This window comes from Bos javanicus, chromosome 15, assembly GCF_032452875.1.
Source record: "Bos javanicus breed banteng chromosome 15, ARS-OSU_banteng_1.0, whole genome shotgun sequence".
NCBI classification, from domain to species: Eukaryota; Metazoa; Chordata; class Mammalia; order Artiodactyla; family Bovidae; genus Bos; species Bos javanicus.
In genome coordinates, this window is record NC_083882.1 from 49,412,596 (window position 1) to 49,440,047 (window position 27,452).

Here is a 27,452-nt window from a genome sequence, read left to right on the forward strand (position 1 = left end):
CCAGGCTCCTCCATCCATGGGATTTTCCAGGCAAGAGTACTGGAGTGGGATGCCATTGCCTTCTCCGCTAGCAACTATAGTTAATGCCTAATTTATAATAGGAAAGTTCTTCAATATTTGTTGAATGAGGAAAGCTTATTGAATAGACTGAATAACTAGTTTTTCCATATAAAATAACACTCTTGAGAATTTATGAATAAGAATAGTTTCTTATTAAATAGTCACTTAAAATATTTCATTTTTTTTAAATCACAGAAAAATATATCATTTCATAAAATTTGATACCTAGAAAAGATGTGTAATTCCCACATAAAGTCTCACATACAGAAAAGAGTTTTCTCTTTTTTCCATAGATTTTGGCTTGGTTCATCAACTAAATTAATAAATTTAATTCCTATCGCACACTGTATGGATCAGATCTTTACTTCAAATTTTATATATGCATAATAGATACTGTAATTAAATTACTACAACTATGATCAATTATTAATATTATTATTATCACTACTATAAAACAGTTGCTTAAAAGTTTCTGTAAAGGTAAAGTGAAATTGCTTAGTCGTACCTGACTCTTTGCGACCCCATGGACTGTAGCCTGCCAGGCTCCTCCGTTCATGGGATTTTCCAGGCAAGAGTACTGGAGTGGGTTGCCATTTCCTTCTCCAGGGGATCTTCCCAACCCAGGGATCGAAGCCAGGTCTCCTGCACTGCAGGCAGACTCTTTACTGTCTGAGCCACCAGGGAAGCTCAAAGGTACCTGTAAAGGTACATTTACCTGTAATTTATTACCTGTAAAGGTAAGTGTTTGCTTAATTTCTCTGTATCTTTTCATATATAAATTTAAAGACAAAATTGCCAATACTTGGCAGTCAAGTGTCTCAATTTAAGACACTCAGAGAACTTAGGTTTGGAGACGAAAATAACCCACAAATATATTACAAGTTCAGAATTTTTTAAAACCTAGAAAATAAAACTATATTTTGTGCTTCTTTAGCATCCTCCAGAACCACTGTCCCTCATATGTCCCTTGTTCCAACTGATCTGACATGATCAATCCCTGGTAGACTGGATAAATTCATTCAAGCACAACCTTGTAGAGCTTCAAATTATGCCATCCTTCAAACCGCATTCCCAGGGTAATAACTATCAACACCATTAATCAGAAAGTATAATTGGAGGTGATCCTTCTACAAATTGCAAATGGGAACCAGTAGGTAAATCAAATCCCCTTTCCTCTCCTTCAAGTATCAGTCATGAGATACAAGTTCTAAACAATGGTCTCATAAGATAGAGAATATTGTTATATTTAGCAGCAGCCAGCTCTATAAAGAATCATAATCAAGGATCTCCTACTATTTTTGTCCCTTATAGTCATTAATATATTGTTGTTGTTCAGTAACTCAGTCCTGTCCAACTCTTTGCAACTCCATGGACTGGAGCACTCTAGAAAGTCTAATATGTAAAGCAGGATATGTGATTTTAGAGCTCAAGAAATCTAGGGATCCACTGATCCTGAACCTTAGGAACAAACCATTATTTTGCTAATCTAACTTCAGAGTGTGTCTAAACTAGCCAGATCCTGCATGTACATATAATGTATAATAAAAAATAATATTATGTAATATAACAACAAAAAACAGCCTATTCCACACTTCTATTCTTCCTTATTCTGCTCAACAGATCAACCCTAAACATAAATGAGCCTTAATTTACTTAGAGAACCAACTTTACCTGTCTGTGTCTGAGAGAAGACCATTGTCTTCAAATTTGCCTACCAGGTCACATTTAGTGTCCCCCAAAACAGTAGTTTGCTTGATATTTATTGAATGAGATAATTTAAGGAAGGTGAAATCTATTCTGACAAATTCCATTTGAGAACCAACTCTAGGAATAAACAACTCACTCACTGGGACCAGAAGCAGGGTGGCTAATACTGAAGGTTCCCATAGGATTAAGTACTAACACTCAAAGGACAACAGAAACAAGATTTATTCTGGGACTCCAAGCCACCCAGAAGAATAACCAACTGCTGTGAAAATAGGATGGCATTTGGAAGAAGATAAAGAAGGAACTCTGAATGCTGACTTTTCAGGCAAACAAGATGAGAACTCAAGGAAGATGCCAAAGATTGGTGATCTCCATTTCATAATTTTCATTTCCACAAGAGCTAAGAGCTATATCAAGAATACTGAACCTTGCATTTTCCAGTTCTGATAAAGCTGCTGTATGATTGCTTGCTTCTGTCATGTGTATGTATTATAGAACCTCAAAAAATTCTCTCCAAACTGCTATCCAAAGCACTGAACGAATGCTTGGTATGGTTGAATGATAAAGATTGAACGAAAGTGAAGCCTGAAAAATTCTGACTTCCTATCCAAGTTTTCTTCTGCACTTATCATAATCAGTGGTGAGAAGACAGAATACCAACCTCTATGGCATCCATTAACATGTCATATTTGAACCCCAGAACTGTAATCTTGATTGGAATTCCTGGACTACAGCATATGCAGTTTTGGATTGGGTTTCCTTTTTTTGCTGTGTGCCTGGTGGCTCTTTTGGGAAACATCATTTTACTGATCATAATCCCTATGGAATGCAGCCTACACCAGTCCATGTACATCTTCCTGGCAGTGTTGGCAGCCACTGACATAGGACTCTGTGCAGCCATTGCTCCCAAGATGTTGGCTATCTTCTGGTTCAGGTCTTACTCCATGGCCTTTGACACTTGCTTAGCCCAGCTGTTCTTCATTCATGCCTTGCAGTGCATGGAGTCTGGTATTCTGTTGGCCATGGCACTGGACCGCTATATTGCCATCTGTGATCCTCTGAGGCACACATCCATTCTCACACCTTCAGTTCTGGGTCGCATGATGGTGATAGTGGCAATTCGAGCTACAGTGTTGGTGGGTCGCTTACCCATTCTAATCAAAAGATTGCACCATTTCCATTCCACTGTAATTGCCCACTCCTACTGTGAGCACATGGCTGTAGTTAAGCTGGCTGCAGAAGACATCCGTGTCAATAATACATGTGGTCTTTTGGTAGGTTTTACAATTCTGGGATTTGATATGATTTTCATCCTCATTTCCTATACCCTTATTTTCCAGGCTGTTTTACATCTACACCAAAAGGAGGCACGGCTCAAAGCATTCAACACATGCACAGCTCACATTTTTGTTTTCCTTGAGTTTTATATTCTTGCCTTCTTCTCCTTCTTCAGCCATCGTTTTGGACACGTTGTCCCTTCTACTCATATTCTTCTGTCTACCATCTACCTTCTTGTACCACCTGCACTGAACCCTATTGTCTATGGGGTAAAAAATAAGGTAATTTGTAAGCATGTGACACAGGTTTTGCTTCTGAATCATGGATCCCAGCAGTGATCTATCAAATGCCTCTGGACATGTAGAGAATATTTTTATTTCCTACAAAGGGAAAGAGTTCAGACTCTTCTTGTTAACTGTTGGGGTTTTATATCATCATGCTCTAACTTCAAAGCATTTATTTCCAAGACAGCTAAGTTGACATACAAAGTGTTCAGGTTAACACTGATATTATCTCTCTATCTCTAATATATTTCTCTTCTAATATAATCTTTCCTTTTCCTTTCCTTATTTTTAATTTGTAGTTAATTTAGTTCTTCATAAGAGATCATTCTTTGATTTTAGTTTTTGAACTTTTGGTACTGGAATACCATCCAACCATTTCATCCTCTGTCATCCCCTTCTTCTCCTGCCTTCAATCTTTCCCAGCATCAGGGTCTTTTCCAATGAGTCAGCTCTTCAAACCAGGTGGCCAAAGTACTGGAGCTTCAACTTTGGCACCAGTCCTCCAGTGAATATTCAGAGCTGACTTCCTTTAGGATTGACTGGTTTGATCTCCCTGCTGTTCAAGGGACTCTCAAGAGTCTTCTCCAGCACCACAGCTGGAAAGCATCAATTCTTTAGTTCTCAGCCTTCTTTATGGTTCAACTCTCACATTTGTACATGAATACTAGAAAAACAATAGCTTAGACTATTTGGAACTTTGTCACAAAGTGATATCTCAACTTTTTGATAGCTGTCTAGATTTGTTATAGCTTTTCTTCCAAGGAGCAAGCATCTTTTAATTTTGTGACCATTCATAGTGATTTTGGAGTCCAAAACAATAAAATCTTCCACCGTTTCCACTTTTTCTCCAACAATTTGCCATGAAGTGATGAGATTGGATACCATGATTTTAGTTTTTGGCATGTTGAGTTTTAAGCCAATTTTTTCACTCTCCTCTTTCACCTTCAAGAGGCTTTTTTTTTTTTTTTGTAAAATTTTTTTTCCCTAATTTATTTTATTTTTAAACTTTACATAATTGTATTAGTTTTGCCAAATATCAAAATGAATCCGCCACAGGTATACATGTGTTCCCCATCCTGAACCCTCCTCCCTCCTCCCTCCCCATACCATCCCTCTGGGTTGTCCCAGTGCACTAGCCCCAAGCATCCAGGCTCTTTAGTTCCTCTTCTCTTTCTGCCATTTAAGTTGCATCATCTGCATATCTGAGGTTACTGATAGTTCTCCTGTCAATCTTGATTTTGTTTTGTGAGTCATCCAGCCTGGCATTTCTCATGATGTACAATATATAATATACAGTGACAATATACAGCCTTGACATACTCCTTTCCCAATTTTGAACCATCCTGTTGTTCCATACAAGGTTCTAACTGTTGCCTCTTGTCCTGCATACAGGTTTCTTGGGAGACAGGTAAGGTGGTCTGGTATTTCCATCTCTTTAAGAATTTTTCAGTTTGTTGTCATCCACACCAAGTATTTAATGTAGTCAATGAAGCAGAAGTAGATTTTTCTCTTTTCTTTTTTTTTTTTTCTGAATTGCCTTGATTTTTGTATGAAACAATGGATGCTGGCAATTTGATATCTGGTTCCTCTGCCTTTTATAAGTCCAGTTTTTACATCCAGAAGTTCTTGGTTCACTGCTAAAATCTAGCTTGAAGAATTCTGAGCATAATCTTGTTAGCATGTGAAGATATGAGCTGCATGATTTCCAAATATTTAAAACCTTGAATAATATGCTTAAGTCTTAATTTAGCTATATTGTATTCAGAGAATATGCTTTTCACAATATTAAACATTTGAAATGTGTTAAGACTTGAATTATGGCCCAGTTTAAGGTCTATTTTGTATATTCTGAAATGAATGTGCATTATATAATTATTGAAAAGTGAGAAAAACAAGAACAAATTAAACATAAATAAGTTGAAAGATGGAAATTATTATGATAGAAAATGAATTAATAAAACATGAAGCAAATTACAGGAAAAAAGCCAGAGAGAGAGAATATAAATCACCAACACAAGGAAAGAACAAAGTCTTATTTCTACATGCTATGTACATTAAAATATTAATAATGAAATACTGAAAATAAATTACTACCAATGAATTTGACTATGTAAACAAAATAAGCCCAATTCTTGAAAGATATAAATTACAAAAATTGTAAAGCAAAACATACAAAACCTGAGTATCTGTAAAGATATGCAATTTTATATCTGTAAAACAACTGAATGTTTATAATTTTTCTCAATTATTTTTGAAAAATTGTATATATAGAATAGATGTTAAATATACAAACACATGCAATTTAAAAATCATACACATACACACACACACTGAAAATATTACCACAAGAAAAGTAACATATCCATCTTCTCATACAGTTACTTTGTGTGTGTGAGGGGAGAACACTGAAGAGCTACCTTATTAACAATCAAGTGTACAACACATTATTATTGACTATAGTTCACCATGTTGTGCATTAGGTTTCTCAAATGTATTCGTCTTACAACTGCAAGTTTATACCCTTTGATCGAAAGCTCTCTTTTCCCACTTTGGTACAGCCTCTGGTGACCATCATTCTTTTCTCTGTTACTATGAGTTTATGGGTTTGATTTTTTTAAAACATTCAATATATAAATGAGATCATATCTGTCTTTCTGTATTTGGCTTATTTCACTTAGAGTAAAGTACTCCAGCTACATTTATGTTGTAACAAATGGCAGGATTTCCTTCTTTTTTTAAGGCATAATACATAGTTATGTATCATATTTTTATATACACATTTATCTTTCAATAGACACTTAGGTTACTTCCATATCCTGGTTACTATGAATAATGACACAATAAACATGGGAGTACAGATAGCTCCATGAGATACAGATATTATTTCCTTGGAATATGTACCCAGAAGAAGGACTGCTGAATTATATGGTAGCTCTATTTTTAATTTTTTAAAAAAATACCACCATATTTTTTTTCATAATGGCAATACCAACTTACATTCTCACAAACAGTGCACACGGGTTCCCTTTTCTCCACATCCTCACCAACACTTGTAATCTTTAGACTTTCTGATAATAGCTCTTCTAACAGATGTGAGATAATGATAATTGTGGTTTTGATTTGCATTTCACTAGTGATTAGTGATGGTGAATGCCTTTTCATGTATCCTTATCTTAGGGGAAAATTTTTCAGTGTTTTATCATTGTGCATAAAGTTAGCCATAGAATTTTCCCTCTACTTCTAGCTTTCTGAGCACTTTTATCATGAGAGGGTGTTAGACTTTGTTAAATGTTTTTCTGCACAAGCTAAGATGCCCATGTGTTTTTGTTTTTTGTGTAGTTTTTCTCTGTTTGTTTGCTTGCTTCTTTTTTCCATTAATGTGGTGTTTCATACTGATTTTTGTTGTTGAGCCACACTTGCATTCCTGAAATATATCCCAACTTGGTCATGGTGTATCTTTTATTATGCTACTGGATTCAGTTAGCTAGTATTTTGCTGAGAAATTTTGCATCTATATTAATTAAGGATATTGGTCTGAAATTTTATTCTTGTTATATTTTTATTCAGCTTTGATAGTCTAAGTCCAGCCACACAGACTGAGTATCCAGTCCTGAACACGTGTTACCTACCACATTCCATGATATATACAGTGGTCCTTGTGAGCCTGCCAATATAACCCCAAGAAACATTTTCCTTCATATCCTTCTGGGGTGTTGGAACTGTCTGCTGTTTGTCTTAACTCCTGTCCTTTACTCTAGGTGGACATAAGGCAGTGTTTGTCTTTAAATCTTTTTGACAAGCTCCACTTCCTCCCATAAAGCTACTCTAGTCTAAGTGGCTGGGAAAAAAAGTGATGCTCTGTGCTGGTTTTTCAGTGAACCAACAGATAGGTCAACATGCACACTTACAGTGTTTTTAGAAGTATTATATTATCTCCTGGCACTTGCAAGGTGCACCAGAAATTTGGGCCCCCATTCCCACAGCTACTGCTGAACTGTGAAATGGAAGATGGTAAGTGAATGACCAAAAATGCCATAAAACTTTCTTCCACAATTCAGCTGCTTTTCTCCCCTCCTCATTAAGCAGGTCCCTGGTGGTTGTCATATTTTGATTAGATCTTGACATTCTAAAAAATGTTTATTCTGTCAGTTTTTGAAAGTTCATAGTTGTTTGAGTAGAGTAGCTTGATTCTCTGAGTTTCTTACTCCATCATTTTCCATGACGTAATTCTTAGTCCTTGTCTTTAATTGATGTTTATAAAAGATTATTCAGTTACATAGCAAACCATTAATGAAGAAATACCAAATGCATATCCTTATATCCATTTTAATAATAATCAAATCCTTCAGTATAACTATCTATCCCAAATCAGCTTAAGGAAGCTACTACTGGGTTTTATAAATCTTTTCAATGTTGCAATTCTTTGTGCTATATATGACAAAAATCACACTTTTTGCTTAAAAGTTTTCTTAAAACTCAACATTCAGAAAACTAAGATCATGGCATCCGGTCCCATCACTTCATGGCGAATAGATGGGGAAACAGTGGAAACAGTGACAGACTTTATCTTTTTTGGCTCCAAAAGCACTGAAGATGGTGACTGCAGCCATGAAATTAAAAGATGCCGTGGCGGATTCATGTTGATGTATGGCAAAACCAATACAATATTGTAAAGTAATTAGCATCCAATTAAAATAAATAAATTTATATTAAAAAAAGAAAAAAATTAAAAAAAAAGAAGAGCTATGACCAACTAGACAGCATATTAAAAAGCAGAGACATTACTTTGCCGACAAAAGTCCATCTAGTCAAAGCAATGGTTTTTCCAGGAATCATGTATGGATGTGAGAGTTGAACTATAAAGAAAGCTGAGAGCCAAAGAATTGATGCTTTTGAACTGTGGTGTTGGAGAAGATTATTGAGAGTCCCCTGGACTGCAAGGAGATCAAACCAGTCAATGCTAATGGAAATCAGTCCTGAATATTCATTGTAAGGGCTGATGCTAAAGCTGAAACTCCAATAATTTGGCCACCTGATTCAAAGAACTTATTCATTGGAAAAGACCCTTATGCTGGGAAAAATTGAATGGAGGAGGAGAAGGGGATGACAGAGGATGAGATGGTTGGATGGCATCACCAGCTCGATGGATATGAGTTTGAGCCAGGGAAGCCTAGCATGCTGCAGTGCAGGGTCAGACACCACTGAGTGACTGAACTGAACTGATGATGAAAATTATCCATGAGTTTCCAGGCAAATGTGTATTTATATCCTGAAAAGCAGCCTAATTCTAAAAGTGATTCATGGTTTTTTTTTGTATTTTTCAATTTTTGATCAAGCAATGCAATAACATAATAAATATGAGTTAACAAACAGGCAATAAGCAAAAAACTATACTGACCATTTCATTATAAAAACTTAAATACTCTAGAAATCTATTTGGAAAGAGAATATCATGCTGTTCTAACCAGTCACTTGAATAAATACAGTGTGAGGTGATACTTAAACAGGACAAATTTGCAAATTTGAAGGATTTAATTCATTGCAAATATCAAGTGGCAGTGACTTGAATTCAACTACTAATATAATTTAACACCATTTTGTAAATATTCCAAATTAGCCATAAAAGATGCACACACATATCAAATTCTATCTCCTCACAGTGCAGCTTTGTCTATGTATCTTTCTGAGCCTGATCATAAGCAAAAAACCACACAGTGTTTGACAGAGAAAGTTTAATTTAAATAATTATTCACTTTAACTGGGGATTGAACTAATCAGGGACAGGCTAGTAAGAAAGGAAGAGAATTCTAAAGGATGTAGAAACAGCAGATATAAGACTGCCACTACCCCTAGGAAGGACTGAGATAGAGTACCTAAGAGGGGAGCCTCCCTTTTCTGATCTGAAATTCAGACCTCATTAGAGAAGGCACAGACTTAGATCACTGAATGTTCCTGTGATGCTGATCCAGTGGAACCTGCCAGATATCCATCTTCTAGAGGGTGCCTGGAAAAGCTGCTCATGGGTTCCTGAGGAAGCTGCCGGCTGCTAGGTGCTGCTTACTTCATGCACTGTAGAACCTGGGCCCTGGAACAGTTGGCAAGAGTTGCAGGAGCCTGTTGGAGACTAGAGATGGCAACCAAACTATGTCTTTGAAATGAGTACATAAGATGTTGTTAGTCACTCAGTCATGTCCAACTCTTTGTAATCATATGGACTGTAGCCCGCCAGGCTCCTGTGTCCATGGAATTCTCCAGGCAAGAATACTAGAGTGGGTTATCATTCCCTTCTCCAGGGGATCTTTGCTACCCAGGGATCAAACCTGGGTCTCCTGCTTTGCAGGCAAATTCTTTACCGTCTGAAGCAGCAGGGAAACTCAAAGGATTAGAGTTAAGAACTAAATCTCCATCTGCCAGGATATCTGAATTTGTGTGTGTGTTAGTCGCTCAGTCATATCTGACTCTGAATCTAGAAGCAAAACTCTCTTTTCCCACAGTGCCTCACTAGTGCCCTCAACTGACAAAGTTTATCACTGTACCGGCTGGTAAAAAGGGAAAAAAAGGCGGGGGCGGGGGAGGGGGAGGGTGGGGGTGGGATGGGGAAGCCATGGCACATTTTCACAAACAAGGAAAAGTAAATTTAGAGCTGAATTAAGACAATTCTTAATTGTAGCACAGGCTGCATGACATGAATAAAGTGGTGGGCATGTGCAACTATAAACAGAGCATACAAGCAGGGTCACGTCTTCAGTGAGTGCAGTGCTCAAAGTGTCCTTACCTACATAGATGATCCCCTAAAATTCTCTTTAATATCTGTTTTAAAAAATCCCAGAAGATGGAATAGACAAACAGAAGTTCATTTTGTTCTGATACTATTGCCAGCAATAGGGAGAGGAAGTACAGACCAAAAGTGAATACTCAATAGCCTTGAAATCCAAGGTGAGAGAATTTGAAAATTTGGGGTTGGGGTACTGCAAGGGAACTGCATTTATTAATTGGGTATCGATCACAAAAAGTAAATCTTCTGCTGTCTCCATGACTAGAGGCTGTTTTACAGTTTAGAGCACAGACATACCAAGGTTAGGTTCCTACCTCCCCATAGAGACTAGGTGTGAGATGCACTGCCTTCCTTGAGGAATATATTTCAAAGGGGATGGTTACCAGGTCCTTGAGAAAGACATTTCTATGCTGTCAAACTCTCAGAGACTTTTAAATAACTTAGATCTCAAAAGAGAAAGAAAATAATTTAATGGTTAACAATTTTCTAAAGTAAATGCTCTACAAGGAGAAAGAATAGTATGGTAAATACAGATTCACTATAGTTTTGACACTCTATAATCCACAATATCCAATATATTTTTTCAGATCGCATGAGAATAGCTTTCAGGGAAAGGAAGGAGGAGTTGAGTTACTACAGATACTAAACAAGAAAAGCCCAAGGCCCTGTTTACCACATAACTAAAATTTCTTTAGAGAAGGTCTACTCCCAGTGTAATTTACCAATCAGGATTGTGTTTTTCCCCTTTTGTCTTTTCTCCTTCCTTCCTCCATACCTTCCTTTTTTTCTCTCTCTTTCCTTTTTTTCTTTCTTTCAATGCAGCTGTGGGTCCATCTGTAGAATTCTCTAAAAGTTTAGATTTATAAAGTTAACCTAAGGAAAATGCCTTCTTATATCTTGTGTCCTTTGGTCATAATCTTATAAATAATAACAGATCATGTATTTGATGAAAAACATTTGTATCATTTAGAAGGCCACTGATATCCTCTCTATAACCTTAACAATCAGGCTGTTGCTTTGCCCAAATAATTCATCTAAGTCCTCAGCAGATTTTAATATCAAGTATCACAAGCAAGTTCCCTAGGAGTATTAAAAAAGAATTTAATACATCAAATCATAGAACAATATCATTTTTATCACTTTTAGAATAAGTAACATGTACTGATACCATTATTAAAATCAGGGTTTTATCAAGTCTTATAACACAGTCATATTTCAGTCATAAAATAGTAAAGTGTGATGCATATCTTGCACCTGGAACTTTTAAATCTCCACATTAGGGTCTCCCATTTTGGAAGTTTTGTGAATCTGTATTCCCAATAGTTCTTATTAGGTGACAGCAAAGAACTCTGGTTACATTCTAATACTGGGTAGAGTTGTGCAACAGTTGTAGCCAAAGATGCTGTGGTGTGGGTGCATGGATATTACCATATTGAGTGTGCTGTTGCATTGACGTTACCCTTGTAGCCCCTAGAACATCGCCTAGATTGAACTCCACTACCATTACTGAAGCTGTTATTGAAGTTTAGCTACTCTCCAGAAACTCTGGGCACTCAGATGGGCACACAGAAATTCTCAGGTGATTCTCCATTGGCCACAATTCTCATTGGGTGAGTGGATAGCTATTAATACATTTCCAAGTTCAAATCCTGTCAGAAAAGAGCTGTTCCACTGATTTACATACTAGCCAGCTATCTGTTTTTCCTGGTGAGTTTCTTCTCCATGAATTGGAATCTATGTATTGTTCATTGTTTTCAACTTTAGAAAATTTTAAAACGAAGTGGAAAAGAGAATCAGGTGATCTTAATACTATATCTCTCAGTAACAAACTTTCTTTTGGCATGCCACTTTTCCCCCACTCTGATCCAAGTTTTTTTGTTCATTTGTTTTTTAATCATTGATAGGAGAAATGAAAGAGATTCATGTCATTTAGAGACATAAGAGATGAAACAGTAATCTAGTATCAGCCTCTTAACTACATGTGAGGAAAACTCAGAACTGACACGTACCAGTTACTTAGTGTCAGGACAACATCAAAATACGGTTTCACACTCCTCAACCAATGTTTACCTACAAGCACTCTAACACTGCTTGTTTTATTAAAATAAGAAGATATAGTTTATGGTTTGGAAAGTTGTCTGTGTGTGTGTGTGCATGCATGTATATTTTCAATTTAAGCAGCAAAGTTTATAAGATGTGAAGAGACGGTGAAAGATAGAGGCATCCTGTTACCTTTAATAGCTTTGATGTCTGGTCTTCTCATTGTAACCACAGCTCATATCCTATCCCCTGAAATACAGTCTTCTCTTTATCTGAGTGCATTGAAGTCTCATATTTTTGACTCTTGTTTCTTAGACTTTATACTACTTTCATTGAAGGTATCTTCCTATTCCTTTTTCTTTCTCTTTCATTTAGAGATCAGGAATGAACATTGTCTGCTTTGATTATCATAGAGAGAAAATTGCATAGAATGCATGCCTTTGCTGTCCTAGAAGCATTTTTAATATAAACTTTTTTAGAAAACTGGTTTTCCTAATTGTGTTTTCCATCTACTTGGAATAATTTAAAGGAGGATACGATTATTTCTCCAATGAAGTGGAAACATCAATTTAAATAAGTGAAATTTATTGACTCCACCTAGTTCTATACATCAATGGGAAGTAATTTTTCTATTGTAACCATGATCATTTTACTTGCTTACATAAATGTCCAATCTTATGGACTGACTTGAGGAAGGTTATTCAGCTCCAGAAAATTTATTGTCTCAAGAAATTTTAGTCAATTCTTTATTTATAATTTTTCCTTATTTGTGTATTTTAATTTTACACTTCCTCAAGAATCAGTAAATTGTCTCTGTCACACAGAAGTTCTCTACAGGTTCTGACAGCATGAACTACCAGAGACTGAGTGTTTATTTTCTCCCCCTTTGGTGTTGAATTTTTTATGTATATAAATTCATTTAGCCTTCCCACTAATTCAATGAATTAAGCAATATTATTATTTCTATTTGGGCTTCCCAAGGCAGTAATGGTAAAGAACCCACCTGCCAATGCAGGAGACCTAAGAGATGCATGTTCAATCCCTATATCAGGAAGATCCCCTGGAGGAAGGCATGGCAACCCACTCCAGTATTCTTGCCTTGAGAATCCCATGGACAGAGGAGCTTGGCGGCTACAGTCCATGGGTTACAAACAGTTGGACACGACTGAAGTGCTTAGCACTCACGCACATTATTTCTGTTTATAGTTGAGTTATCTTAAAGAACTAGATAAGATTCCTCTTGAGGTAAATGTTAGAATCAGCATTTTAGATACTATGTCATATTTCTGAATTTCTATACCATGTTTTACATATTATATTTTATATTTTTATGAGATAGTCAACCAGGTATGGCCACAAGAGAAAAGAGACAGGCTCAGGAAAGCAATAGTTATTATACTAATAGGTCCTAATAGAGACAAGAGGCATAGCAGGTCTTGCAGAGCCAAATGGAGAGTAATCAGGGTAAGTGGGAGGCAAAAAACAGGAGGAGGAAGTGGGGGGCAGGGAAGAACTTGGGTGCTTAAAACAAGGCTTTAATTGGGATTCCCATGGGGAAGTCATGACAGGGAAGGGTGAACAGGTTAGGATTCACTGCTTTGAAAAATTTTTCTGGATTCTGAATATAGAGATGATCTCTGTTGCCCCTGGTTGTTCAACACAGAAAAATACTGCCTCCTGGAGTTTGTGGGCCAGAGAAAGGAAGCATGGACTAGTTAATTTGCAGACCAAAGATTTGCTCCTGGCTAGGCATTTTGCTATCACCCAGACAGACAGAGACAGCCTCTCCCCAACCGGAAAGGTTTTTTTTAAGATGTCCAAACATAATATGCATAAACATCAAGCATAAATTGTATGTATATAATATATAGAAAACCACATGTTACATTTTTATACTTACAAAGTATAAATAAATATATTTGTATATTACAGCAGTAATACCTCTAGTTTCCTATCAAATAAAAATATATAAAATCCCATTCAGAGTGGTATTCTCTATTCAGTGTATTTGCCTATGACAAAAATCATACACAGAATAAAACTTGTGGATGATTTTAAGTTTGTATAATAATTAATGAAAAAGAAAAAAGGGTATATAAAGTCGCCTTAAGTTTTTTGAGTAGATTTCTAAAGAAAGAGAAGAGGGAAATTATAAAAATACCAGAAGTTTGGGTTGGGTGTGAAGCAAGGTAATTTGATCAAAAATATCAGAAATGATTTTCATTGCCAACAGAAAATACTAAAATGACAGAAAATATCTAGGTTAGGCTGAGCTCCATTATAAACAGTAGAGTGGCCCACAGGCAACTCTGTCCTTTTACATCTGAAACAGATGATCATAACTAAAATATTTAAGCTACAGGGGTTACCCAATAGGTCAATTTTTATATGTTACCATCATATCCTAATTTACGGTGCCTTTTATTCAACTGACTTTTCATTTATCATCTCAACTTTGTTTTCTTTAAGATCTGTAAGGATTTACATCATCTTCTATCCCAGTCTGCTTACACATCCATTTTGAAGCTAATGGGCCAGAATTTTTTCAGTAACTCAAGTTTTCCTCCACTACTGATAAAAGGACACCACTTCCATAAATTCCAAAACTGGATAAGAACCGGCCCAAGGGCCAACCATTTTTTTCTGGAGAGAACAAACCTCCTCACTGTCTCACCTGAGAGTCAATTCCAAGGTTTGTGAGTAGGTATTTCACTTCCTGCTGCTGCTGCTGCTAAGTCGCTTCAGTCGTGTCCGACTCTGTGCGACCCCAGAGACGGCAGCCCACCAGGCTCTGCCATCCCTGGGATTCTCCAGGCAAGAACACTGGAGTGGGTTGCCATTTCCTTCTCCAATGCATGAAAGTGAAAGTGAAGTAGCTCAGTCCTGTCCGACCCTCAGCGACCCCATGGGCTGCAGCCTTCCAGGCCCCTTTGTCCATGGGATTCTTCAGGCAAGAGTACTGGAGTGGGTTACCATTGCCTTCTCCAAGTTTACTCCCTAAACCACAGTAAATGTGAAACCTGGGAAAAACTGCCACTTTCTGGAGATTCTAGTTTTAAACAAAATAGACGGGGCTATGAGTTTGAGGAGCTAGTCTACGACTTCAATTGTCAGAGAGGAATTTCACCTAATCTGAAAGATGTCTGGAGTTTAGAAGTGGATATAGACAAAAAAATTAATGTTGTCATCTGTAGCACCATCTGAGACCACTTCAAAAACTAGTTTTTGGCAAATCTAATACAATTATGTAAAGTTTAAAAATAAAATAAAATAAATAAAAAAAAAAGAAACAGAAAAAAAAAACTAGTAAGGTGAATGCTCTAAGAATCATAATTTTGACTTCTACAATTTCTAGGTGAGAAACACTGGACTCATCTTCCTTTTCCATAAATATCATACTGGCATTTGGAAAATGTATTCAAGAATCCTATTATCATGCTGATTTAAGCTGATTTCCAAATATTTAATGCCATGTGCCCATATTTCCATCCATTTTTTTCATGATCTACAAGGAACGACAAAGAGAACCCCCTTCTTCCTTCCCATCCATAATTTGTCTGTGAAGAGGTATCAGGATCAGTGGTGAGGAAAGGATTCATGAGCCTTATGGGATCTATTAACATGTCATATCTGAACCCGAAGACAGTGATCCTGATTGGGATCCCTGGACTATAGCATGTACAGTTTTGGATTGGATTTCCCTTCTTTAGTGTGTGCCTGGTGGCCCTGCTGGGGAACATTGTTTTAATAATCATTATTGCAACAGAACACAGTTTTCACCAACCCATGTACATCCTCTTGGCAGTGTTGGCAGCCACCAATCTAGGACTCTGTGTAGCCATTGCTCCCAAGATGTTGGCTATCTTCTGGTTTGGCTCCTCTTCCACGGCTTTTGATGTTTGCCTCACCCAACTCTTCTTCATCCACACTTTGCAGGGCTTGGAATCTGGCATACTGTTAGCCATGGCCTTTGACCACTATATTGCCATCTGTGATCCTTTGAGGCATGCATCCATCCTCACACCTCTCTTTCTAGTCCAGATGGTACTGATGGTGGCAATTTGGACAACAGTGCTTGTTGGGATTTTACTCATTCTACTAAAACGACTGCAAATTTTCCAATCGGTGGTTATTGCCCATTCCTACTGTGAGCACATGGCTGTGGTCAAGTTGGCTGTGGAAGATGCGCACATTAACAGATCATATGGGCTTTTTGTGGCCTTTGCAATTCTGGGTTTTGACCTGATTTTTGTCTTCATTTCCTACATTCTTATTTTTCGAGCTGTTTCTTGTTTTCATCAGAAGGAGGCACGACTCAAAGCATTCAATACCTGCACTTCCCATATTGTCATCTAGAGTTTTACATCCTTGCTTTTTTTTCCTTCTTCAGCCACCGTTTTGGACATGTATCACCTATATTCATAAATTCTTATCTACCATCTATCTGCTTGTTCCCCCTGCCCTTAACCCCATTGTCTATGGTGTGAAGACCATGGAGATCCGCAAATAAGTTGCTCAGATTTGTATTATGAAGCATGACTCCCGGTAGTAATCCAAAAATAATATTATACAGGAAAAAATATATTTTTAGGTTTAAGATGAAAACTTCTTATACCATGTCTATTTTGATGAGATTTTTACATCATAATGATCTCCACTAAAGAATGCATATTCCCAAAAGAGGAACAATCAGACTATGAGATAAACTTAGGTAAAAAAAATATATATATGTATCTCATAACTTCTTATCAACCCTTCATCTCTCCCTTCCTCTCTTCCTTTATCTTTTTGCCTTCCTTCCATTATTCTTTTCTCTTTTTTCCCTTTCTTTTATTGTTTACAAGGAAACAAGACATAAGATTCCTTGTATCTTCCTGTAATATCAATAGGCATTTAATCTTTTGGATGTGCAAGATTGACCCAGATATATCCATTATTTAAAAAGAATAAATCTAATTTAATTTTACTTAAGCTATGTTAAGACAAGAACAAAAGATTTCGGTTCACATGTGAGAAGCAACTACTTTAGATTTTTTTAGGGAATCAGAGAGGATCTCATATAGACAGTCATGGCAAATGTGAGATTTGAATAATGTTTCATTTAAAATGATGAAATTGTGTTAAACATAACTTAGTTTTTAAAACACTATAACTTAGGTAGTTATGGAGGAGTATGTGCAGATATGTGTGAATCTAACTTCCTTGAGCATTTGATTCATGAAAAGCAGAATCAAATACGCCTTCACCAGTTCTTCAGGCCAGAAAACTGAAGTGGGTAGCCATTCCCTTCTCCAGGGGATCTTCCCAACCCAGGGATCAAACCCAGGTCTCCCGCAATGCAGGTGGATTCTTTACCAGCTGAGCTACTAGGGAAGCCCCTCAGGGGTGATCAAAATTATACAAATTATTCTGCATTATGAAGTTATATATTAATATCCAAGTAATATGATACTTGACACCATTTAACAGCCCAAACACAGTCCTTATTATTGGGTAGGTGAACAGTTCCTCTTTTCAAAGTTCCCATTGACTAGCATTGCTTGTCATGGCTTTAGAAGGAGTTCATTTTCTGTCTGTATTGTTGCAACTCATTATGAACTTATTTTTTTCCAAAAGGTCATTAGGAGACCCTGACAAATTTTGAGATACTGTCCATTAATCTGAGCCAGTTCTCTGATGATGCACATGGAACATGTTCTTTTTTCCCCACTCTTTTTATCCATACAGCTCAAAAAATATTACAAGAAAACCTAATACTCTGATGTTTAAGCCATCTCTCCCTTAGTCTCATTTTCACATCAGACCTTCCTGTCCAGTGTCTACAGCTTGAGAGCATATATGCCACCACATGAACACCAATAAGTCTTAGCTCAGGTTTGTCATCGACCACAGCTGTTTGTGTCCTTCCCCTTGATGACCAAGGTAAGTTCAGTTCAGTTGTTCAGTCATATCTGACTCTTTGCAACCCCATGGACTGCAGCACACCAGGGCTCCCTGTCCATCACTGACTCCTGGAGTTTACTCAAACTCATGTCCATTGAGTCGGTGATACCATCTGACCATCTCATCCTCTATCATCCCCTTCTCCTCCTGCCTTCAATCTTTCCCAGCATCAGGATCTTTTCCAATGATTCAGTTCTTTGTATCAGTGGCCAAAATATTGGAGTTTCAGCTTCAGCATCATCCTTCCAATGTATATTCATAACTGATTTCCTTTAGGATGGACTGGTTGGATTTTTTTGCAGTCCAAGGACTCTCAAGAGTCTTCTCCAACACCACAGTTCAAAAGCATCAATTCTTTGGTGCTCAGCTTTCTTTATAGCCCAACTCTCCTATCCATACACAACTACTGGAAAAACCATAGCTTTGACTAGATGGACCTATGTTGGCAAAGTAATTTCTTTGTTTTTTAATATGTTGTCTATGTTGGTCATAACTTTTCTTCCAAGGAACAAGCGTCTTTAATTTCATGGCTGAAGTCACCATCTGCAGTGATTTTGGAGCCCAAAAGGATAAAGTCTGTCATTGTTTCCACTGTTACCCATCTATTTGCCATGACATGATGGGACCAGATGCCATGATCTTAGTTTTCTGAATGTTGAGTTTCAAGCCAAGTTTTTCACTCTCTTCTTTCACTTTCATCAAGAGGTTCTTTAGTTCTTCTTCACTTTCTGCCATAAGTGTGGTGTCATCTGCATATCTGAGGTTATTCATATTGATCAAAGTAATGACCTATACTATTTCTTAGAGAAGGAATAAAAGATCAAAGTTTTATTACCTCATGATGGGCTCAAACAATAAACAGGTAAGTATGACATTAGAATGGCCCTGTCAAGAGTTCTCCCCAAAGCAAACCAAAGCTAGAATTTTAGTGTATGTGGTATAACTGGGGATTGATACATGAAAAATCTTGCGAGAGAGGAAGCAAGTAAGACAGTGAAGAGAAGAAGCTAATAAAGTAATCATGACTGAGATTACTGCTGTAGATTACCAGAGCTTTTTCCTGCTAGGAATACTGGAAAAATGCAAGAAACACACCTACAAATTGTTCCCATGGGGGACCAGAAACATGGGATATTTATTTAACAATCGCCAACTGGTTCCACATAGGAAAAGGAGTATGTCAAGGCTGTATATTGTGCCCTGCTTATTTAATTTCTATGCAGAGTACTTCATGAGAAATGCTGGGCTGGAAGAAGCACAAGCTGGAATCAAAGATTGTGGGGAGAAATATCAATAACCTCAGATATGCAGATGACACCACCCTTATGGCAGAAAGTGAAGAGGAACTAAAAAGCCTCTTAATGAAAGTGAAAGAGGAGAGTGAAAAAGTTGGCTTAAAGCTCAGCAGTCAGAAAACGTAGATCATGGCATCTGCTCCCATCGCTTCATGGGAAATAGATGGGGAAACAGTGGAAACAGTGTCAGACTATTTTTTGGGGCTCCAAAATCACTGCAGATGGTGATTGCAGCCATGAAATTAAAAGACGCTTACTCCTTGGAAGGAAAGTTATGACCAACCTAGATAGCATATTCAAAAGCAGAGACATTAACTTTGCCAACAAAGGTCCGTCTAGTCAAGGCTTTGGTTTTTCCAGTGGTCATGTATGGATGTGAGAGTTGGACTGTGAAGAAAGCTCAGTGCCGAAGAATTGATGCTCTTGAACTGCGATGTTGGAGAAGACTCTTGAGATTCCCTTGGACTGCAAGGAGATCCAACCAGGCCATCCTAAAGGAAATCGGTTCTGAATATTCATTGGAAGGACTGATGCTAAAGCTGAAACTCCAGTACTTTGGCCACCTCATGCGAAGGGTTGACTCATTGGAAAAGATCCTGATGCTGTGAGGGTTTGGGGGAAGGAGGAGAAGGGGGTTACAGAAGATGAGATGGCTGGATAGCATCACTGACTCCATGGACATGAGTTTGGGTAAACTCCGGGAGTTGGTGATGGACAAGGAGGCCTGGCATGCTACGATTCATGGGGTTGCAAAGAGTCAGACACGATTAAGCGACTGGACTGAACTGAACTAAACTCTCCATATAAGAAAAACACAGAAGCTTTAAAAGTATTACCACTAGCTGGGTTGAGTCAAAAGTATCAGAAATGATTGCCAGCAATTAATTTACTTTTATTAATTCTAAAGACACTGTCTGTCATAATATATAGAGTGGAAATATATCACATTCTACAGAATGTTATTATTGGCAGATTCCAACAATGGTTATAATTATTTTTTGTAAATGGATGGTTTGAGGGGTATTTAGTTAGAGAAAAGTGCTTCTTTCTTCTATATAACTTACCATTCCATACCTGTTCCCAATCCACTTTTTTTTTCTGGTATACTACCTGGAATGGATTAAGTTTTTTCACAGTGGAGCATGGGCCAGACGAGAACCTAATTTCTTAAATTGAGAGAGGAGAAAATTGCTGTTGTGCAGAATAAGGTGTGTTGTCTGGGAAAGGAACAGATGTGTTGGTGTGTCCTGGCTCTCTCATCAATTCCTATTAATTCCTGTATACATAAAGTGAAGGTGTATTGACTACCTTGGAATCTCTATAGAAAAAAAAAAATTCAAAAACTGAGAGTAGACTACATGTATGAGATTAATGTGGGAAGCACTGAAAATAATCATTGGAGACAATGCTAAAAATGTTTGGGACCATAACATCGAAGCTTTGATAGGCAGTTAATAGTGGTTTTGCATATCTACTGATGATGTAATTGGTGTGTACATCAGATATATGTGTATACAGAAGTTCCTGTGAATGTATGCATATCTCAGATGAGGTGTATAGGTGAATACAAATATGCATATGTTATCATATTCCAGGAAAAAAAGAGTTTATAGACAAATAAGATGATTGCAAGGCTGTATATGAAGGAAATAGCATGTCTATTTGTATATACTTATGTGAGTAAATATCATCTGTGTGATATTTGTTCTAAACAGATTTGAGGGTGTCTATATTATAAACATTAGAGGTATGAAGATGGGTATGATTTGCATGTATAGGTCCCTTGGCTTATGAATTGGTGTTTAATAATGTTTTTTAAAAAGCTAAGACAAGGGTTTAGAACTGGTTTGCATGAGGTGAAAAGTTCAATTTCTGGGCATGCCATTGCCCTTAAAGAAATGTCAATGTAAGAGGGATAGGGTGGGGAGGGACGTGAGTTCAGGATGGGAGGGACATATGTATACCTGTGGCTGATTCCTGTTGACATACGGCAAAAACCATCACAATATCATAAAGCAATTATCCTTCAATTAAATAAATTAATTAAAAATAAAGGTAAAGAGTGCAGACTAAAACTGAACTATAGAACAAATCGCAGATGACTGAACGCCAAAGAAACTGGCAGTACAGACTGGCACATATTGTTTGAAGATAAGCATTAAGGAAAACAAACTGAAGAAAGTCTCTTGAGGTGGGAAGAATTTTGACTAAGATCAAGGAAAATGCTTTCTAAGTAGCCAGAGAATGAGCTAAAACAGCAGTAATGTGTTATTTCTTTACAAATAAAGAGTCAGATCTGGCTAGACTGATGCCTGTTCAGTGATTTAGTGAAAGTAGAGCACCTGGCATGGAGTTTGAAACCAAGTCATGTAGAACTTGAATGCTATGCTATGGAGTTAAGCCATTATCTTAAGCAACAGGCTGTTGAAGATTTTATCTGGACAAAATGAGACGTCTGTTTGAAAAAGATGACTCCAGGTGGGTGCAGAGTCAATGAAAATTTTGAATATGAGAGAAATTGAATATAGGCAGGTTAGTTAGAATTTTGTAGCACAGAGATTGAAAGTAATGAAAATATAAGACAGAAAAAAGACAAAGGAGATGTGCAAAGAAATATTGGTCATTGGTTGGATAAAAGGTAGGAAATAAGTAATTCAAAGGTTGTGTATTTAACTCGGGTCAAAAGAACAAAAGAAGTGAAGGCTACAGAGGAACAATCTAGCTGACAAGGAGATAAGGAATTATTTTGGAAAGACTTACTTTTAAGGTGCATATGAAGAGAAGAGTGGTTCACAACATTGTTGCAATGTTTTCTGGGACACAACTATAACTTAGGGTTTAAGACATAGATCTGGGTGTTCCGGTTTGTGAAAACTTGTGAGGTTGGATAGGTGGAAGGAAAAAAGTGAAGTTAGAGAAAAAAATAGCTTCTTTGAGTTCTTTAAAAATTGGTTTATAACACTATATAAGATGTGCATGTACAATATTATATTTCATGTTCTGTATACACTACAATGTGCTCACCACTTAATACTTATTTTCTGCCCATCATCATACAGTTGACCTTTGCCCATTTCACCCTTCACCCACCCTTCTTCCTTCTGGTAACCACTACTCTGTTCTCTGTATTTCTGTTTCTTTTTGTTTTCATTTTATTTACTCATTTATTCATCTATATTCCTCATATGAATGAAACAATATGATATTTTTCTTTTTTTCTTTGCCTTATTTCGCTGAGCATACCTTCAAGATCCATCCATGTTGTCACAAATAAAAAGATTTCACCTTTTTTTTTTAACTGAAAAGTGTTTGATTTTAGGTATGTGTGTACATGTGTATGCATATATATGTATATATATACACACCATATCTTTATCCATTCATCTGCTGATAGACACTTAGGCTGCTTCCATGTCTTGGTTATTGTAAATAATGCTGTGATGAACATGGGATACATATGCAGCTTTTAATTAGCATTTTCATATTTCTTTGATAAATACCTATAATGGCTGGACCACATGGCAGATGGCCAACAGGCACATGAAAAGATGTTCAGCATCACTAATTCTATGGGGAATATGAGTCAAAACCATAATGAAAGACACTACCTCATACCAATCAGAATGTCTATTATCAAAAAGGCAAGAGATAATAAGTGTTGGTGAGGATATGAAGAAAAGATAACCCTCATACACTGCTGGTGGGAATATAAATTGGTGGAACACTATGAAAAACAGTATGGAAATGAAGGTTACTAAAAAAAACTAAGGCTGTCTTTTTTTTTTTTTTTTTTTCCATTTGTAAAATCTTACCTATCAAGTCCAATCTACTGTATATTGGTGCTATGTTCTGACACTGAGTAACTCTCTAAGGATTACACTTCTCTATTAAAACCTTTCAGACAAAAAAAGGGGCTCAGTATTTATTGATATGGTCATGGATATACTTATACATGTTTATTTCAATTAGGATTATTTTCAATGATATATAATTCTGTTGGTGAAATATCTGAAACATAAATGTGGAAGAAAAATCATTATATCAACAAAAACTTTGGATAATTGTTTTTATCCATAGGTCTTAAGATACATGCCTAAATTCAGTTTACCTCATTTGAAAAAAAATTTCCAATTTATGTTATATGATGGAAGTAGATAAACAGTAAAATTAATTACAAAATGTTCTCCTGTTTTATTACACATAAGCATTTAGGAAGGATTGCTTGTCATGAAGGTTTCATAACAACTACATCTTGATGGAAAGGACATGCCCCTCTACATTCCCACACTGACCAAGTCCTTCTCTTGCCTTGGTTTATACTTTTCCTCACTAAGCCCAATTCTGACAGGAATTATCTCTACCTACAATGTAACATGATTTCCAGCTCTATAGGTACCAACATCAATCTCCTTCACAATGGAAGATTCGTAGCACCCACTCCCGCATTTGCTTGGTCCGAGCCCCATAAATCAAAGGGTTGATCATGGGAGGCACCAAGAAGTAGAGATTGTCAATGATAATCTGTAGGTGGGGAGCCATACGATAGCGTAAAATCTGGGCCAAGACAGAAAAGATAACAGGGGAATAAAAGAGAGCAATGACACAAAGATGAGAGCCACATGTGCTGAAAGCTTTGCCCCGTGCCTCCCAAGAGGGTATCCGAAAGACAGCATGAAGGATCAGCCCATATGACAGAATGATAAAAAACAGATCAAATCCCACAGATGCTACAATAACCATAAGGCCATAGACAATGTGGTCAGAGAGGTCTCCACAGGCTATGTGCACCACAGCCATGTAGGCACAGTATGAGTACGCAATGATGTGAGTTTGGAAGCTTTCCAGTCTTTTCACCAGGATGGGTGCTGGGGTCAGCACTGCCACTGCCCTTGCCAGGACAGCCAGTGCCATCTTCACAAGCAGGCTGTTACTAAGGACAGTTGTATATCTCAGAGGGTGCCAGATAGCCACAAATCTGTCAAAAGCCATAGCCAGAAGGACCCCAGACTCCATGACATAAAATGATGGGATGAAAAACATCTGTGTGAGGCAGGCATTAAAGCTGATTTCCTTGGCATTCATCCAGAAGATGCCCAGCATGCGGGGCACAGTGACACTGACAAGAGACAGGTCAACAACTGACAGCATGGCCAAGAGGAGAAACATGGGCTCGTGAAGACTCTTCTCCACCCTGATGATACATAAAATGGTGGCATTGCCAATGACAGCAACAACAAACACCAAGAAAAAAGGCACAGAGAACCAGCCATGGGAAGATTCCAGGCCAGGAATTCCAGCCAGGACAAATATCAAGGGCTGAGGGATGGAGTTGTTGCAAGAGGACATCCCTCTCCAGACCTCCTCAAGGTCTAATTCCTAGAGAGAAAGAAAGGAGGGACATTTTGAAATCACTGCATCATTTGAAGCTAAAATGCTGGGTACTATAGTAGTTTATGGCGATAAGCAAAATTTACCAGCTAATGAACAAATAAATGTTGCAGCTAATGGAGTTAAGGAGGGAGATAATTCTCAGTTACTTTCTCTGCAGGAGAGAGAAGCAGTCTCAGGCAAAAATTCTCAATAAAAACATACCAACTCAGCTGTGTAAATTCTCCTGTTGACCTGATCCTGTTTAATATTCAATGTATATAAACTTGTAGGAGAGTTTTTTTTTTCCCCTCAGAGAACAGGACCTGAAAGGAGACCCAATATATTCATTTACAGGCATGATGTGGGGATGTGGATGAGCTAGAAAGCATGGTTTTCACTCAAGAAGTTGAATTTCATCATCCGAAGGTCCTCATTTCTTGAGACTGGCCTTCGTGCTTCAGAATTCTTCTCTGGAGTGTTTTTTTTTTTTTCTTTTGACCAATAACCTAGCAAATTTGCTGATCTTACATGTGAAAAATATGGTTTTCTGGAGGAATAACTGATATTTTGAAGGACAAAGGTAGAGTAAAAAATACCTCAATAGATAATAATTTCATATTAAGATTTTATATATATATATATGTATTTATGTGTTTTTGTATAGCAACCATAATTGGATTCATTTTGATATTTGGCAAAACTAATACAATTATGTAAAGTTTAAAAATAAAATAAAATTAAATTAAAAAAAGAAGTTAATGGTAACATATTTTTATATAAATAAGATTATATTTGTTAAATATGTTAATGTACATAACAAATAGAAATACATATTTACAAATTATTTGATGATAGCTATAGGTTAAAAATCATACAATACTAAATTTCACTATTAAGGTCTGGACTTCACATTTTATTAGAAATATTCCAATTATATAATATTTAAAAGGCAATCACAGAAAAAATAGAAGCTTCAACAGACACTTAAAATACAGAGATGAAAAAACATAGCACAAAGTTGCTTTAAAAAATAAAAGTACATGGCAAGGGGGAGTCGGAGGGAGGCTCTAGAGGAAGGGATATATGTATATATACAGTCCATGAAATTCTCCAAGCCAGCATACTGGAGTGGGTAGCCTATTCCTTCTGCAGCAGATCTTTCTGACCCAGGAATTGAACCGAGGTCTCCTGCACTGCAGGTCAATTCATTACTAACTGAGCGATCAGGGAAGCCCATGTACACATATAGCTGATACATACTGAGGCACAGTGGAAGCCAACACAACATTGTAGAACAACTATACCACAATAAAAAAGTACAGTAATATTAACACTGTGTCCTTTTTTTGTTTTCACAAACTTGGATTATTTGTCTTTTTGCCAATTAATTTACTCTAAATATTTAGGATCCCAAAACACAGTGGCAAAAAAATACACAACTTTTATACATCATAAATTGAGTTATGAAGCTTTAAGTATTTCATGTATCAACCACCTTTGGTAAAAGGCAAGCCACAGCCAAATGGCAGGCAGGTCTCCTAGCAGGTAACTTGGTATAGTAAAAATAATATGGTCTTTAGATAAATGTGGCTGTGATACAATTTCAACCCTGCCACTGATTCTATGTGACCAAAAATGAGATGAGCTTTACCTTGCAAAACTTTTGTGAGAATTAAATCCATCATTAAATCCCAACATTGTATAAAATGCACCATGTTTCTGGCCTAATTCTTTTAATGTTTCTGTGCTCTACAAATGCAATTTTCTTCTTTTCTAATAAAGTACAAAGATTAAGTGAGATGCGCCCAAAATAAAGTCCTTTTTGCTTTGTGTTTATAAGGATAATAACTATTATAAGGATAATAACTAGTCTTGAACGGATACCAGAAGAAGGAATACGTGATGGTCCTGATAAAATTTGTAATTTTATCCTTAATCTTTTTTTTCCCTTAGAAGTGTATTTATTTTACCATAGCTATTATCACTAGGTTCTAATGAAGTACAAATAATTTGGCAGCCTGTAAAATTCCATTTCTAAGCCATCTTTCTAAAAAAGCGTTTTAGAAAAGGTTGGAAGGGCCATAAACTTATGTTCAACCTCTGTACTTTTTTACCATCGTGTGTTTCCATAAATAACCTTTAATCAGTACTTTATGGATCCTTACCAGAAAGTCATTTCTTCCTTATCTCAGCAATCCATCTCTAATACAATAGGAGACCTCATCTGAAGGCTTGAGTACACTAGAAAGCCAGAACCCAGAAATCTAGCAGTGATAATAGAAAAGACGGTGTACTTTAAGCACCATGTCAATTTATCAGCATCCAAGAGAAGGTAATTTGAAAGTTTTCATTTTGCTTATGGCCACTGAGGTCAGCATTAAACATTTCATAGAACTGCCCCAAAGTAGCCTCCTCTAACAACTTTTCATAAATCTGTCAGGTTTGATGTGTTCAAAACAAGAACTGTGCATTCTAGGTCTCTACTCAGTGTTATTGAAAAACATCTTTTGAAAGTGCATTGGTGGTTTTAAAAGTACACAGATAAAAAAATTGAAACAGACATTTTCTACGCAAAATGATATTAAAGAGTTTGCCTTTTTTAAAATTGAAGTATAGTTGATTTATATTGTTTAGTTTCAAGTGTACAGCAAAGTGATTCAGTTATATATATAACTGAATATATATAAATATTTTCAGTAT

General features: G+C 36.8%; 2 protein-coding genes and 1 pseudogene across 2 annotated transcripts; 2 read left to right on the plus strand and 1 right to left on the minus strand.

Annotated features, from left to right (window-relative positions):
• The first annotated feature begins 2,432 nt into the window (after positions 1-2,432).
• On the plus strand, positions 2,433-3,395 carry LOC133261321 (olfactory receptor 52A5-like). Its single transcript, XM_061439815.1, has one exon. It carries the CDS (start codon positions 2,433-2,435, stop codon positions 3,381-3,383), a length of 951 nt encoding a protein of 316 aa, XP_061295799.1. The 3' UTR covers positions 3,384-3,395.
• A 3,830-nt stretch (positions 3,396-7,225) lies between these two features.
• LOC133261009 (olfactory receptor 52A1-like) lies at positions 7,226-16,654 on the plus strand (annotated as a pseudogene).
• Positions 16,655-23,783: 7,129 nt separating this feature from the next.
• LOC133261322 (olfactory receptor 52K1-like) lies at positions 23,784-24,728 on the minus strand. Its single transcript, XM_061439817.1, has one exon. The coding sequence runs from the start codon at positions 24,726-24,728 to the stop codon at positions 23,784-23,786; it is 945 nt and encodes a 314-aa protein (XP_061295801.1).
• Positions 24,729-27,452: the final 2,724 nt, after the last annotated feature.

Excerpts from the sequence above, each read along its gene's own strand:
- LOC133261321 (XM_061439815.1), top strand. The coding sequence starts at position 2,433 with ATGGCATCCATTAACATGTCATATTTGAACCCCAGAACTGTAATCTTG.
- LOC133261322 (XM_061439817.1), bottom strand. The coding sequence starts at position 24,728 with ATGTCCTCTTGCAACAACTCCATCCCTCAGCCCTTGATATTTGTCCTG.